Source organism: Monodon monoceros, unplaced genomic scaffold (genome assembly GCF_005190385.1).
Source record: "Monodon monoceros isolate NGI ecotype Baffin Bay Population unplaced genomic scaffold, NGI_Narwhal_1 Super_Scaffold_3, whole genome shotgun sequence".
Lineage (NCBI taxonomy): Eukaryota > Metazoa > Chordata > Mammalia > Artiodactyla > Monodontidae > Monodon > Monodon monoceros.
In genome coordinates this window covers 14475005-14492035 of record NW_021703780.1, presented here as the reverse complement: position 1 = coordinate 14492035, position 17031 = coordinate 14475005, and the positions used below count along the sequence as shown (strand labels likewise).

Here is a 17031-nt window from a genome sequence, read left to right as displayed (position 1 = left end):
GCAGATGATGGTGAATGCTGAAAGAAGTAAACTGGAAACCTGTGGGGTGTTGATGCTGAGAAGTTAATGCCTAACTAACCTGCATGTTCGTTCACTCTTAGCCATTCTTTAGGTCGATATGGATGGGAATATTAGACTTTCTATTCTGGGAAAGATTTTTCATTAAAAATGTGCTGGAAATATTTCATTTTATTTAGTAATTTTTTTTTAAAAGCAAGTAACTGAAAACCAAACTTAGGGTGGCTTATTTTATGAATGAAGTCTGGCCCCCAGAACTGAGATCTCTAGGGCTAGAGTATTTGGGACTTAGGTAGGACTTGTCTTTTCATGTCCACTGCTTTAACTCTGAGCCCGCACACGGCAGCTGTAGAAAACATTCGTGGTAGCAGCTCCAGCCTCAAATCAGTCCCTGCTTAAGCCCAGCAGAGGTATCTCTTCGTCGGACTGGTACAGGCTGTAGACCCACCCCTGTGGCTGTAATAGCAGCCTTGGGTTCCATGCTCCATACACAAATGAAAGTCAAGCGCTGTTTGTGGAAGAAGGGGAAACGTTATGGAAAGAAAACAATAAAAGCCCACTTCTCGTGCTGGATCAATGAGGAATTGTTTTTAACTGAAAATAATCTCTGAAGGTAAGAAAGGCATATGCAGAAAGATGGAATCATCAGGTATGTTTATATAATTTGATTTACAAGAGGGTCCGTTGTTCTCACTGAATGTACATCAACATGCTTGGTGAGGTGGGCCAAATGTATATCCTGGGACCTGCTCACCAGAGACTGATGCATCACTGGGTCCAGGTAGGGCCCCAAGTCATTACATGGGCACCTGGAAGACTTCTGATGCATGAGGTCCAGGCATGCCACTCTCAAGTGGTAGGTTGGTTTTTTAGTAATTTACAGTTTGGGGCACTAAGTACAATTCAGACAACTGAAATAAGTCTTTAGCTATTTGTTACAAATTTCTCTTGGAATTATTCACGGAATTAGGATTTTATTACTTGAAATAAGTGTTGGACTAATTTTAGGAATTTGTAACCAGGCCATAAACTTCCTGGTTTAGCCTGGGGAAAAACTTACTGATAGTGATACAATTAAAGAAAACATATGTCATGTGCTGGGCCTGTTTGGAAACTGGCGAATTTGGTACAGTAAAATTGATAAAAATGGGTGTGTTGGGTCTACCTACACACACCAGCTATATGTACCACGTCAGAGCTTTCATTTCCTTGTAATACGGGGCAATTTTTATAAGCTTACCTCAGACATCCACTGTGGTTTCCAGAATGTGTAGTAGTTCATGGCTGAGGTCCTGACAGCACATTGTCTACAGGATTCAGACCACGCCACAGTTTAACTACATTTAAGTTTATCCTTTATTATCTTTGTGTTTCTCGAGGAACCTGTTGTGTGTCCTGTCCTAGTTTTGTTTGCAAAGGTCTGAATAGGGAACGCTTTCAAGACCAGACTAGGATTAAATTGCCCAGCTCAGTCTTCTACTAGCTACGAGACCCTGCCTGCTGGTTCCTCTCATTTGTAATGTGGGTCCTTAGTATCTTGCACTGTGGTTGGAATGGTTACTTACTTACTGCGGTAAGGAACGGACAGGATTAGTTTAACATTAAAAGCTTAGTCATCTACAGCTAACTTCTGAGTGACTTGCTAAAAGAATATATCTCAAAGTGGATGATTTTGTTTTTTGATAGACCTCTATTTCTGAAAGCATTCATCTCCTGAAGGCAGAGAATGCTAGAGCAGCTGTATTTGGAAGCAAGAGATTCTGGAGCAAACCTCAAAGAAACAGGCAAAACACAAAAGCATTGGTGACCAGGTATTTATTGAGACAAAGAATACAAATTGGTGGCAAATTATTAAAAACAGAATGTTGAATTTTCATTTATAGGCAGGCCATCAGATACTGTTTGTGGATCAAGCCATACTATAATGAACTGCAAAGAAATACGCACACAGCTTGAGATGAGGAACTTTACCCAGGCAAGCACGTATTGCAAAGATTTTGGCCTTTGGTATGGGCTGGAGGGTGGGAAATGGCAAGTAACTGAAGTATTTGCCAGATTTTAGGAATACTGCTATTATTTAGGAATATTCTTTAAAAGGAACAACAGCCTGTTTTCACAGGGGTAAGTGTAGAATAAAAAAAGTTAATACATTCCCATCAAAAAGCCCTTTATTCCCAAGTAGTTTAATTTTCAACTCCTGTCTTCCTTTTGCTGGAAGTATTTATGCCTAAGTGAAACGCCCAAACAAGTCACTTAAGGGAAAAAAAATCCTTCTTTTAGTTAGAACAATTTTTACCGTCATTTGAAACATTAAAGACTTTTATAAATTTAGACAAAGCCCTCAAATATAATGTTTTCTCAATCCTAAATATTTGGGAGAAACTAGGTGACTGTTTAGGGAGAAAGAAGTAACTTCTGAAGCAGTGCCACATGAGTACCACACAGGTGCTTTCTCTCTAGCCAGACTCCCTAAAAGCACAGCTTGCTTGCCGCTGCTCCCTCACCTAGCTCAGCCCAGCGTGCATTTAGTATGTCAGACTTTTCTCAAGGTGCAGGAGCCACTCAGGCTGCACATTTCATAACAGGTAGAGTTTCTAGATGCCTAAATTAACCGCAGGACCTGTGGTTTTATATACGGTATGTTCACTGAAATAGTATTCTCAGCATAACAACTCCTAATTTTTGTTCCCTTATTATCTTGTAAAAGTGATGAATAACATTAATACTATGAAGACAACTTTCTTTTTGCCTTTTTAGGCTGTAGAGCTTCAGTATGAGAATTCTGTCTTGACACAGAAAATTCAGCATTTCTGTAAATGAAATATAATAAAGTATACTGAAAAGAGGGAGGCCCCAGCCCCAAGAGAAAAACATGTGGCTCCCCCTTCTTCCCCATTTTGTCATTTTTTCCCCCCAACTTGGGAATCAAAAATCTCCCTAAGTGCTGAATTCTTAAACAGACTTGGATTTTGTTGTAAAGGCAGACAAAGTAACACTTTTTACTTGATAGGGCTACATAGTGTAACTTGAATCCTGAGAAATGCATCTACATAGATATTAAAGTATAAAACAAACTGGACTACATATTTCCTTTTGTTTTACTGTATAAAAATAGCCTAAGTGGTGAACCATCGAGGAAATTATACATTAAAGGTGTATTCCAGAGCTACATGTCGGAAGGGTACGTTTCAACTCCAGTTCCCAGTCAGGGGCAAAGGGGGTGTATACTCTGATGCTAATGTATACAGTACTAATCGGTAAGTTTATGTAACATTTCCTAATAATTTCTCCTCTAATTTAAGAAGTCAGTGGATGGTTTGGGTTTGTTTACTGTGAAGGACCATAACACTTTCTCTTCCCAGAAACAGGTGAATGAATGAGCTGTTTAGTATTTTGACACATTTAACTAATAGGCTTTCTGTGATGGATTTACTATAAAGTTATTTTGAAAAACATTGTTTATGAAAACCATGGTTCATGGTTTATGAAATTTTACAATAAGAAAAGGCATTAAGGACACTGTTAAGGTTTCTATAAACAAATTGAAAATATTCACGTTTTAAATGTCCAAAAAAAGCCCACTTTAAAAACTGATATAGTAATAGCAAATGTATTTGCTGTTAAGACCAAAATAAAGCCTAGACTGATCCTGTAAGCACCCTAGTTATGTATGAACTGTTCAACACAGTTTAGTGTTTTGGGGGAAAACAACAGAGATGCAGAAAATGCCTAAGAAACAAAACTTTTAGTTCAGATATACCTCAGCACAGCTAACTGGGCCATCTAACAAAAAGCACATACACACACTTAAAACTCTACAACTATGCAATCGAAGAATAAATTAAAATGGCAGTACACAAAGTGTTACTTAACATTTCCCTCAAAAACATCATCCCTGGCAGGCCCCAAATGAGCTGTTGGCCCACAGAACCAAAGAACTTGGAATAACATCTGGAAATGCTACTCTTCCTTGTTACAGAGAACAGTCCCTAACGGGAAAATTGGTAAGTATTTCACAGGCTACTAGTATTTAATCATGAAATGCTAAGATTATTTAATTCCTTGAACAATATAATAAAAGGAAACTCGTATGTGGATATCCTGTATATAAAGAGAAGTTATATTCAGAACACTGAAAAAGCACTAATACTTTCTTCATGCTGCGCACATACTGGGAATATTGTTTTACAGTAAATATGCAACAGTTTGATAGGACTGCTTTTCCCCACATATTTATGGTTTGATTTAGGGCACTGAAAACACTTGCACATGAGTTTCAATTTAAATTTACAGTGAAAACTTACCCCTCCCCCCAACCCCATTAAAAGCAATCACTAACTTACCTTTTTCTTTAAAAAAACAAAAAAAAATCAAGGATAAGATAGCAATATGACTTAATACTTTTTCATCATCATGCAAAATCTGCCCCCAAATACATGTTTAGGCATTAAGAATAGTTATAAAGTTACATCATTCCTGCAGTAAACTGCAGTACAGATTTTAAAATTTCAAGTCAGGGGACTGCTAGGCCGGCCTCACTTTCCCCTCTCTCTTGCAGCTAACTCACCAGCTCCTGGGATGGGCGCTAAGTGGCTTATCAAATGTGTGTCCCCACTCCCTCCCCGCAAAAAGCAAAGACAAAAGTTTCCTTAAGAAGTGTTAACTAAAAGATGAGTGTGTTCACAAAACACAACTGGACACTTTCCATCATTTTGGGATAAACCAAAATAAGCTTTTAAAGTTTCATTTGGAGATTTCAAAGCTGAAAATGCTTTCAGCAAGTTCTAATACCTTAGATCTTAAGTATATACTGTCCGTTGTTGATTATGACACTACTTGCCTTCAGTTCAATCTAAAAATTTTAACACTTGAACTTAAGAGGTTTTTCTTCTGGAGAAGTTCTTTCTTTGACATTCAAGTAAAATCAGTACTTTCAGCATAGTCACCTGCATCACACTGGAGCGACTGCTTTAATTTCTAAATCATCAGTTAATGTAACCCAGGGATACTGATGGCCTTGATATATAGTTTAGTCTTGTCATTATTCCAGAGAGTATGGAATTCAGGGCTTTTTGGGGCATCATCTGACCCCATTTCTTTTTACCACAATGGTTCCTGCTACAATGTCATAGGCTGTTCGATTATGCTGAAAAAACAGCAGCGTGATGAAAGCAGGGAAAAAAGAAGCAATAGAAAAATTCTTGATCAAAGCTCGTATAGTGGACCTAAAAAATTAAAGCAAAAAAAACCCAAAAAACAGATAAGTCATATACCAACTACATATAGATTAATAGTATTCTGTCAAGTTCAAGATGTATTTAAAACATATTCAGAGTATAATTAACAGAGTTTTAACCTTTGATAACTGAATTACTTTCAAGCAGCAAAGTATGATCAAACCACCAGGACTAGTTCTAAAGACTTTGTAACATAAAAAAAGTTAGTTCGACTTTAGAACTTACACATGAAAAGCAATAATATGTCTTAGAATGTGAACTAAAAGTTTACAGTATATTTTGACAGAAGACTAGAATAACTATTCCCTTTTACTACCCTTTCTCTAGTCACTCAGTACCTCTATACTTTTAGTGTGTTTTCACCATCTTCTAAACTGAGTACACTTACGCAGTCCCATTTTCTACCTTCTGTGAAGAGCACCAGCATTTCAAATTACTGTATTTGTTTATCAGATCTTTCTCTATGGGCTTCTGTGATTAAGGAAAGCTTTCAACAGTAGCTCAGAATGGAGAATTGTCCTACTAACATTAGATTTCTGCCTTTCGGTGCACTGAACGGTTATAGGATAACACAGCAGCTGAATGTGGGCTCTGAATCCAGACTGCTTGGTTTCAGATTCATTTTCTACCAACTACTAGTTGTGTTACACATCTGTAATAAGAGGGTTATAGTACCTAACTTAAATTAGTTAATACATATGCAATGTTTTTAAAACAGTGCCTGGTTTATGAGGTGCTCAATAAATATTAGCCATTATTGACTCATTAAAAGTAATAGCCAGGATTATGAGAATCACAAAAATGTAAGGAAATTTTGAAGATGTGAGCAAATTCAAGGCTTTTTCTAGAGTCTCTTGTTTAAACAACCCAACTCTGAATCATTCTGGCAGCAATTCCAGCCAGTATCCTGTTTTGCTCAACTGATTACCACCTACTCACCTCCACAACTTCCATTATCACTATCTGTACCTTCCCCCAGAGCCAGATGCCAACAGCTAGCCATGAGTACTGGAAGTATTACAAGCTCTATCACTTAGGAGCAGGATGCACGCATGTATAGCTGTCAAAATTCTTATTGCCTATTCAAGATGGGATAATGACAGGTATTACCAAATGGAAGCTTCAAGGCACAGCAGTAACTAAACTCCAATATCCACAGATCTAGAGAATAATAAAGCTAGGCCTGGAGCACTGATAGAGAGAGTAGCCACGCCCAAATCCTCCTCATTATTGTGACCTACAGTTCATAAAATGCTTACCTTTGAAGATACATACTGAAGAGAAGTCTATAATCATTGAAAACATTCAAACTTTGTTTTAAACTTAATACATGTAAGCCTATTATATGCCATGAAGAACCAACATCCTAAAAATACTTTTATCAAATGGTATAACTTGTGAAAATAATTTTTAAGTACAGTAATCAATACAATTCATAAGTACATAATACATTAAGCTAAAAAAAAGAACTTACGTGGTGATGCTAACATTTGAGGAAGGAATCACTAAAACCCGACTTGGCGCAATAAGCACCGACGTATCGCATGTCACAACTCGAAGCCCTAGCAGGAACTTCCCTGGGGTGGCTCCACCTGCTCCCCAAATGCAAATTATCTAAGGAAAGAAGGATAATTTTATAATAATTTACTGGCTCAACTATACCAATTTTAAAGGTAAATTTTCCTGCCGTATGATTCATGTTTTAAATTTTTCACGTTGGAAAAATTTCATAGAATACTTAAGGGTTAACCTTTTAATGCATTTCTGCAGGTCTCTAACATCTTCAATACCACAAGATATCTACTGTAATATTTCTCTATGACCCATTATATTTTTTAGCAAGTTGCTTCTATGGAAAGATGCATTTCAAGTTCCACAACCAACTTACAATATATTTTTGGACAAGACTGAAATGTATTACAAAGAAATGTATTACAAATGAAAAATGTCTCCATTCTGAAAGTTTTAACTTGTAAAGTATTATGTTAAAGGAAATTTAGAAAAAAATAAAGACATTTGATAAATACATGATTAAAAATAAAAATCACTACTTTTTTGTCTTGGGCTGATAATCTAAAATTAGATTGTTAAATATTAATATTTGCTGAACTCAGCAGCTTACCTCATAGAAACAAACTAATAATCTGTATATAAGCGCCACAACCATCATTTTCTGCAAGTCTTCCATTGATGTGTCTTCATCTATTTCTTCTATTATATAATGCATAGCAAACTTAGAGATATCCCTACAAAAAAATAGTTTTCGGTTACAAAGAATTAGTTACCAGAGCAGTTGCATTGATTTCTTTTTCATTAGTGTAAATCAAAAACTTTAATTGAAATTATAAACTAATCTTTAGGTTTCAAACTGTAGAGCTTCACAAAACATTCATTAGTTTATTCAACAAATAAGCAGCACTACCCTGAGCAGGCGCTGTACTAGCCCCGGGGATAAAATGGCAAGTGAATTCGACATGGTCTCTGCTTTCACAGAGTTGCTAACCCAGCAGGTAAAGCAGAATAACTAATAATGAGGTGGGAAAAGGGCTATAATAGAGAACCATTGGGTACTTGGAGACACGTACCAGGCACACTTAACTTAGTGGAGCCTTCCCAAAAATGACATTTAAGGTGAGATCTGAAGGATGAAGAGAAGTTGGCCAGACTAAGAAGGGAGAAATTTCAGAGAGAGGGACTAACAAGAGAGAAAGCCTTTAAGCAAGAGTATGATGGAAGCTGTAGGCAGTTCAGTGTGGCTCAAATAACTGTGACAGGTGAGTGATTAAGAAATAAGGGTATTTGTTAAAATATATGAGGACATTAATAAGACTTACCCTGATGGCAATGAGAAACTACTGAAGGATTTTAAGGCAGGAGAGTGGCAGAATCAATTTATGATCTCTTTGGTTTTCTATCAGAGACTGAATTGAGATAAAACAGGAGACAGTAATCTGAGATACCAGTTAGAAGACTTGTGTTATAATCCAAGCAAGTGATGGCAGTGACTGGACTAGGGAGAAGCAATGATGAAAAATGAAATTCTGACAGTGAAAAGGAAATGGTATGGGTTGAAGGTTATTCAAGAGACTGAACAGAGTTAGTTGGTACTTGATTGGATGTTTAGGGCATAAGGGAGGGAGAGACAGGGAAGAATCATAGTAACATTCAGGCTCCTGGCAGGGGCCCTGAAATTTAATTACCAGGGTCTGAACTTGACTGTTGCTTACTTCCTTTGTAAATTCTGGGCTTAACTTTTTGTAAGCCCAAATTTCAATCTCTATAAAATGGAGATATTAACCTCTACTCTACAGTGGTGGCAAGGTTAAGAATCCATACAAAGGCTAGCCCATGGGAAGTGCTCAGCAAGTGATAACCGCTATTATGATTGTTAATCTGAAAGGAAGATTATGCAAATAAATAGCTCACTTTGCAGTTCACTTGGAACTTGCCTGACAGTATACGCAACCCCATTTGGAAATGCCATCTAGCTGATTATTAATAGTTCATCTACCAAAACCTCTTTATGCCTTTGTGTTTAGATACTCCACTCTGAAAATGACTGTAAGAGAAAAATTTGCAACTGGCCTAAGAAAATAGTGAATAAAATCAAACCAGGATTGGAGGTTCCTTTCACCTACTTTGATAGGTGAAATTCCCCACATCTTGCAGAATTAAGTATTTTTCTCTCTTTTGTAGTTATTTTTAAAAATCAACAAGAAAGCAAATCCAACAAAGCTCCTATAAAGAAATCACTGACACTGGCACACAGATTATCCATAAAGTCACTTGCAGGCATGAAAAAAAAATTAAAGCAAGATCTCTAGACAGTGGACATTAAAACCCTTCTGCAAATGGCCTTAACTTACTTTATTCCACTGAGGTGCATAATGCTTAAGACAATGGTTGCTTTTATAAAGAAGAGAATAAAGAAATCCACCATCTCTGCCATGAATCTGTGGGCCAAGGATGGAATAACATACTCTCTACCTGTAAATTAAAAAAAAAAAAAAAAAAAGTTAGGAAAACTAATCGTTACACATAGGCCTTGGAACCCAAGCTAGGTAATGAATGTAAAGTCAGGGTACAACTTGCTGATAAAAAAAATTTTATAACTGCAACAATTATTGGTATTGACTTCAATAGGGCATGTTATTAAAACAGCAACGCTACTTCACTATTTACTGAGCAGTTTAAAGCTTGTTTTCACCCCCTTAATGTTTAGAAATGATTTCACAGATACATTTATTTCAAGTACTCAATACATTTCACTAGGGATTCAAATGAGGAGACTCCAGGTGATTACAAGCCTATGACACAAAATTAAACTTTTTAAGCAAAATATCAAGTGTAGACGGTACGAAGTAAATCCCTGAGCCCCTCATCTTACCCCTTATTTAGTTTGTCTTTCTATGTAACAAATCCAGGGATTATCAAGCTGCCATCCTAAATTTTGAATCAAATTCAGGCAACTAGGTCTTGTCCCATATTATCTGTGGCTGGATAAAGTAAACAAAAAGTCTAAATAATACACTAAAAAGTGTAAGTGACTCAGAATATTCTAATTCCCATACAGAAGTAAACAGACAACACACAAGATGAAGCCAAGGCCCAAAGGTTCATAATTCCATTTGCATTCCTGAAAATCTCCTTTAATATCCGTCAGTTCCACTGTCCCTAATTCATAAAACAGTTATCATATTAACTGTAGATACTATAGTTAACACATCCATGTCTGGATGCTTTCCAGCATCATCAGTCAAAACTTCCCCTACCCCCAAGCCGGGTTTGCCGTCTGAGAGAGAATTAAGCTTCGGATCTCACTCCACACCGTGGAGACGAAGGCTAAGAGGACGCTTTGAGGAGCAAAGACTTCTTTGCACGTGGAAACCACCAGACCGGGGGGCCAGGGAACCGATTCGGAGCGCTAGGTCTAAGGGGAGGCGCGCGCAGGGCCGCGCTGTACACCCTGCGAGCTGACAGACGCGCAGAAGCCGCGGCGAGCGCGGCGGCGGTGACAGCGGAGAGGGGCCCGCCGGCCCCGCCCCCAGGTCGCTCCCCGAAGAGCCTCTCACCTGCCTGCCGCCCGGTCTCGCTCGGGGCTCGCGAGGCAGCGGCGGGTCCTACCCTCGTCGCGGGGGCTGCCCGGGCCGGCGGCTGCACGTGAGGCGCGCGGGCTCCCGGGCCGGCGACCGGAGCCGAGGCGGGGAGGCCGGCGGAGGCCGGCGGCTCGGGCCCGGCGGCCGCGGCGCTCAGGAAGTAGAAGGGGTTGTAATAGCCCAGCTGCAGGGGCGGCGGCCCGGAGGCCGGGGCAGCGGCGGCGCCGGCGCCCGCGAGGTAGCTGGGCGCGGGCGGCTGGGGGCTGCAGTAGGCGGGGAAGGCGGCCAGGCCGCTGTGCCAGGTGAGGTAGCCGCAGTAGGACTGCCACAGCCACTCGTGCACCTGCCGGGAGTACTCTCGGGCGCTCAGCCGCGCCGGCTTCTCCCGCGGCGCCGCCGCCTCGGGCGCCTCGCAGCCTGCCGGTGCCTGCGTGCCAGAGCCGGGGCCGGAGCCAGAGCCGGAGCCCGCCTCCCTGCCATTCTCGGGCTCGCGCGGCGGCTCCGACTCCTCGGTGGCGGCCGCGGGGGGACCGAGGCCCGGGGCTGGGGGCCGGCCCGGAGCCTGGGGTTCGGCCTGCGGCCCGTCCCGGGGCCGTGGGGCGGCGGCGGGAAGGCCTCTTCGTGAAGGAACGGGCTCGTGGTCCCCTCCGCCGTCGTCCTGCCCGGGAGGGCGGCCTCGGGCTTTCTCCGGCCCCTCCGCCATCGTCGCCTCAGCAGCACGCTCAGCGGTCCTGTCACTGCGCCGTCTCACTCCCCCACTGGCCCCTCCCCAACCGCCCGCTAGCCACCGCCGCAGCCGCAGGCGTCAACAATTCGCCACCGGAAGCGGAAACCCACCCCCTCGTCGGCGTCGCCGGCGCGGGGCGGAGCCAGGAGGCGGGGCGTGAGAGTGGGCCTTGGTGCTCAGAGCCTTGGGAGGCAGGAGGACTCCTCTTCGGCTGGGCGTGGGCTTATCGCTTGAGGGGCCCAGACTACCACCCGTCCCCCAGACACACACCTCTTGTGGTTTTAATGAAGTTGGAGGCCCGAGGCTTCTCCAGATAATCTCACGGGATGTGGACTCAGGCTGCTCCAGGAGAAAGAGCTGATGGAAGAAGAAGATTTCAGAGAGAGGTCCCAGGGCTCGGCGCCGCCTTTTCTGTTTGGGACCGCGACAGTTTTGGTCTCTAGGCACAGGGCTTGTTACTTGTTTCCGCCTGCGTTCATTCCAGTTAACTGGTCCTCGCCCATCTGTACTCAAGGTGATATGAGGCATGTCCCCTTAGAGGATAAGAAATTAATAACCAAACCATACTGGGATCTATCAAGATAGTATGGCTCAGCGGCAGAGATCTTGATTGTAAGAGAAAAGAGGAGTTATGTTGATTTAAGAGCTAGACTCTTTCCTTATCCTGGAGCTGACCTGTGTCCATAATATCTTACTCTCCACTGCTGCAGACACAAGCCTACTTCAGCAAAATTGTGCCTTTCCTCAGACCCGTTATCTCAACCTTTGGTGCCTGCCTTTTATTTTCTGTTAAGGCAAGGCCCCGTTCATATCCCAGGGCTTTGGAGCCTCCTCTGAGTACAGAAGCCCAGGCACGATTTCCCCTTCCTCTGAATTATATATGGCACCTTACATATGTATAGTTTAATACACCTTCCTATGTCCTTAAGTTGGTTAAGTGATAGGAATATATCTTTGTATCCCCAGTCCCATACAGGAGATCTACAGGGGCCAGGTATCGTGGGTTATACTTGTTAACAATGATTCCCATAATCACTCTTGACTTTGCTCTGGGAGATGAAAGTAAAAGGCTTAACTTTTGCCCTGAAGGAGCTAATGATTTGGTTAAAGGGAAAGACTTTCATGAAACACTCGAAGACCTATTTAAGACAATACCAATATAATATGAGTCCAAAATAAGGGAAAGATAATGGTGGCCTATTGCTAGAAAGGTTGCCCTTACAGATGTGATTTTAAAAATCAACTCCGGGACTTCCCTGGTGGTGCAGCAGTTAAGAATTTGCCTGTCAATGCAGGGGACATGGGTTGGATCCCTGGTCCGGGAAGATCCCATTATGACGTGGAGCAATGAAGCCCACGAGCCGCAACTACTGAGCCCACGCACTGCAATTACTGAACCCGGCACTTCTAAAGGCCATGCTCCACAACAAGAGAAGCCGCCGCAATGAGAAGCCCACGCACCGCAATGAAGAGTAGCCCCTGCTCACCGCAACTAGAGAAAGCCTACACGCAGCAACGAAGACCCAACACACCCAAAAATTAAAAAAAAAAAAATCAACTGTGAAAAAGTTGTAACACTTAAACATGCATTCCAAGTTTGGGTAGGGGAGGAAGGAGAAGCAGGAACAAATAAATGAAGACGGCATGGAATGAGTGTAAATATTGTGGTTATTGGAGACACTGGTCTTTGTTTTGCATACCACTGATTAGGTAGCACCTGGCATAGTGCCACTCACATAGCAGACATTTATATTTATCAGTATTCTTTGCTGCAGTTATCAGAAATCCAATTGTAACTGATTTAAGAGAGAAAAAGTAAATGAATTTATTGACTTGCATAGAAAGTTCAGGAGTAGTTTAGGTTTCAAGGATATCTAGTTACAGATAATCATAACAGCTTCAGGAATCACCTGTTTTTCTTTGACTTCGCTTTTGAGAAAGTAAAGAGTGTTTCTGTTTCAGTGATAAACCTAATTCTAACTGGCTTAAGCAAAAATAAAATTATTGCCTTTTGTAATCAACAAATTCAGAGGTTCTACATAATATAAGAAGGTTCAACAGTACATCTAATAGACATTCCAAAAGAGAGAAAAAGAAATAATGGCCAATAATTTTCTAGAATTGAAGGAAGATGACTCTTTACATTGAAGAAGCACATCAAGTCTTAGGAAAATAACATATACATATAACACATATATGATGAATATAAGCAAAGAGAAAAATAATGATCTTAACTAGCAGCAGTTAAAACGTAACCTGACTAGAAAGAAATGACATTTAGACTGGAAGCCATATTGTCAAAAGTAAAAATATGCCAAAGATAGTGGAACATATATAGTACAGAGTATATATATATATGTATATATATATATATAAAAATAACCTGGACAACGTAGTAAATCATCACTCAAGAATGAGGATGTGATGTAATGCACCACTGCTAATCCAAACAACACCCTGATCAACCCTAGTCCTTTCCCATCAAACTCAGCCAAGGACTGAAGTCTCAGGGATATAAAAAGGGAAGTATTCATGAGTCAAAAATATAAATGGACTCTGGAAAGAGGGCAGTACGTGAATCTTGAATCTCCATGAATCACCACATCAAAACAGACTGTATAGTGAAACCAAAAATGCATGAGGCAACATTTACAACTAAACTAGGTAACAGATAACTCCACAAACCCCAAAATACAAGTGTGGGATCAAACCACAAATGCAAAATTGCATAGTGTTAATGCCGAAAAAAATCAGATAAAAACTGTGAAGATATTAAGAAAATTATATAAGACATGAAAGAAAAATCAGAATAGGGACTTCCCTGGTGGTCCAGTGGTTAAGACTCCATGCTCCCAATGCAGGGTGCACGGGTTCCATCCCTGGTCAGGGAACTAAGGTCCCGCATGATGCGGCAAAAAAAAAAAAAAAAAATCAGAATTAAAAATACCTCAGAAATAAAGTAACAACTTGGGAAAGAATTAGAAGTAAGAGAAAAAGTGGTTTCGGAAAATACTGAGCTAGAAGGAACACAGGAGTAAATACAGATGGTGCCCAAGAGAACTAGAATTTGAAAATGAGATTTTAAATAAATATAGAAACAGAAATGATTTTAGAGAAAAGATAAATATTGAAGATAGGTAAAGAAGATCCAGTGTACGGATTAAGAGTTCTTGATAAAGAAAACCAAAGCTAGCTAACAGAATACAACGCATAATTCAAGAGAACTTTTCCTGAAGTAAAATACATATATTCTATTTATATATATTCACATATATATTCATATATACATTTACATATATATTCGAAACCTCACACTGAAAGAGTATACTGTGTGCCCCTGAAAGCACTGAGCGTGAACAAGATGTATTCTAGTCAGTAAAATTACTAGACTTTACGTTTTGAAAAATGGTCATTTAGGCCAAAAAAAATTTATGAGAGAAAATTGGATTACCACAAGACTTCAACATTAACACTTTATGTGAGGAGAAAATGGTGAAACATTTAAAATATTCAAAGAAAGAAAATGAGAACCAAGTACCCTGTATCCATCAAAACTGACTTGAAAGTATAAAAGCCTTGGGGCTTCCCTGGTGACGCAGGGGTTGAGAGTCTGCCTGCCGATGCAGGGGACACGGGTTCGTGCCCCGGTCCGGGAAGATCCCACATGCCGCGGAGCGGCTGGGCCCGTGAGCCATGGCCGCTGAGCCTGCGCGTCCGGAGCCTGTGCTCCGCAACGGGAGAGGCCACAGCAGTGAGAGGCCCGCGTACCACCAAAAAAAAAAAAAAAGTATAAAAGCCTATTGGTTATCAAAATGAAAGGGCTCAGACTGTTACTTGAGTGCTTCCTGAGGGGTGAAGCTTGGCAACAAAATTACTGACAGTGACAGAAAGACAGTTAGTGAAACTTTCAATATTACTTGTAGAACTAAGACTAAATGAGGCTTTGTTTCAGTCAGGGTCAAGAGAAAGAAACTACACAATAATTTGAACAGAGGACATTTACTATGAATATTAATGGAATTGGAATAAAGGGAGGCTGACTAGCAAAAGGCAAAGAGAATTCTTACCATATAGGAACAGTAGATACAGGGAACAGCCACCACTCCTGAACTGAAATAGAATGGCCAAGAAGCACCCTTGCCCCCATGCCCCATCCACCTCCTTGTTGGAGAGGGCATGACTGTGGCTCCCTGCTGTGGCCTCAGTGCGCCCCGTTAGAAATCCTCTCTGGAGTTCTTGGAGAACTAGCCATAGCAAGGTGACTTTATCAGAATTCACCGCAGAGTGCCCAGAGAAGCCACGTACAGGAAGGTGCTATACCAGCAGCACACCACTTCATGAAGCCATCTAAAAACGGTGTACTGGGGGAAGCTGCCCTGGGAAGCTGCCGCTTGTTGTTGGCTACTGGGCGCTGCTGAAAGGAACCACGCACTCTGCAGGAGCCCAGGGAGATAAAGTACAGGAGAATCAGAAAGAGAAGCCTCTTCCTCCTCCAGTGCGTCCCCGCCCCTACTCCGGCCCCGCCCCCTCCTTGCAACAGTACCTTCTGCTAACAAAGCCTAACATTAAACCAGCTGATATGGGAGAAGTATTTATAGAGTTCAGCTCCATTATTGCACAGCAAACAAAGATTTGGAGCTGAGAGCCACAAAAAGTATAATCTGAGATGGATTTGTATTCTGAAATATTGGTACAAAATTACTGTAAAACTGGAAAGGAGTTTGGGAGGAGCATCGACAAAAATTTAACTTTTCAGTATATTGATGGTGGCAATATTAGTATTTTGAGAATGTATGTTTAATATGGGGTAAAATGAGTAATTACCATTAGTATGAACCATCTATCTAGTTTCCTGCATCTTTTCAGTAGCAGTGCTCATTCTTATCATCTGGAGTGTGGTTTTGAAATACCAAGTCCCACTTAAAGAAACAAAGGCTACTTGGAGAAATGGGTGATTCTTGATCTGGGGTAGGAAATGTATAGAATGAGCATAAAATATCTTGACATACTGAAGAGCAGAGGAACTATTAAAGACTTCTAGGGTCATGTCCAAAGGACCCAGGAGCCAACTTGAAGAGGCTCCCCATTGGCCAAAGATGGGACAATTTGAGTTTCAATAAGGGTAATAATTAGAATGGACTGAAACCCATTAAATAAGTTTAAATACATAAATTCATAATAATAATGTAGTCTTACCAGAGGGATTAAACCTGAATCTGATCAAGTTGAATCTGATCAACTGCCAATTTACAGGAAATAGAGGACAAAGACACATTGAAAACACCATGAGTGTGCAATCTGCAAAATCCAGACTGTGGGGAACCCTGCAATCAGACAGCTGAGTTCAACAGATAAATTGTAAGAAAAAGAAGGGAGAGAACCAATAGATTAAAGGAGACTTAAAAGACATCAAATTATCCTAAACGATACATTAGAACAGTTAGACTAATTGATATTTTCAGGACACTAAAATCTGTAACAAGACAAGGATGCCCACTCTCACCACTTCTATTCAACATAGTATTGGAAGTCCTAGCCACAGCAATCAGGAAAAGAAATAAAAGGCATCCACATTGGAAGGGAAGAGGTAAATTTGTCATTATATGCAGATGACAGGATACGATATATAGAAAACCTTAAGACGCCACACAGACACTACTAGAACTGATAAACGAATTCATCAAGGTAGGAGGATACAAGGTTAACATATAGAAATCAGTTGCAGTTCTTTACATTAACAATGAAATATCAGAAAGGGAATGTAAAAAACCAATCCCTTTTAAAATCGCGTCAAAAAATAAAATACTTAGGAGTAAACCTGACCAAGGAGGTGAAAGACTTATATTATGCTGAGAACTATAAAATATTAATAAAGGAAATTGAAGATGACTCAAAGAAATGGAAAGATATCCTATGCTCTTATATTGGAAGAATTAATATTGTTGAAATGGCC

General features: G+C 40.7%; 1 protein-coding gene across 1 annotated transcript; it reads right to left on the bottom strand.

Moving 5' to 3' along the window:
- Positions 1-4854: 4854 nt before the first annotated feature.
- Positions 4855-11105, bottom strand: FAM8A1 (family with sequence similarity 8 member A1). The gene is made up of 5 exons (XM_029244392.1): positions 10328-11105; positions 9122-9242; positions 7378-7501; positions 6730-6869; positions 4855-5243 (listed from the first exon to the last, which is right to left on the bottom strand). The coding sequence occupies exons 1-5, from the start codon at positions 11052-11054 to the stop codon at positions 5099-5101; spliced, it is 1257 nt and encodes a 418-aa protein (XP_029100225.1). The 5' UTR covers positions 11055-11105; the 3' UTR covers positions 4855-5098.
- Between the last annotated feature and the right edge of the window lie 5926 nt (positions 11106-17031).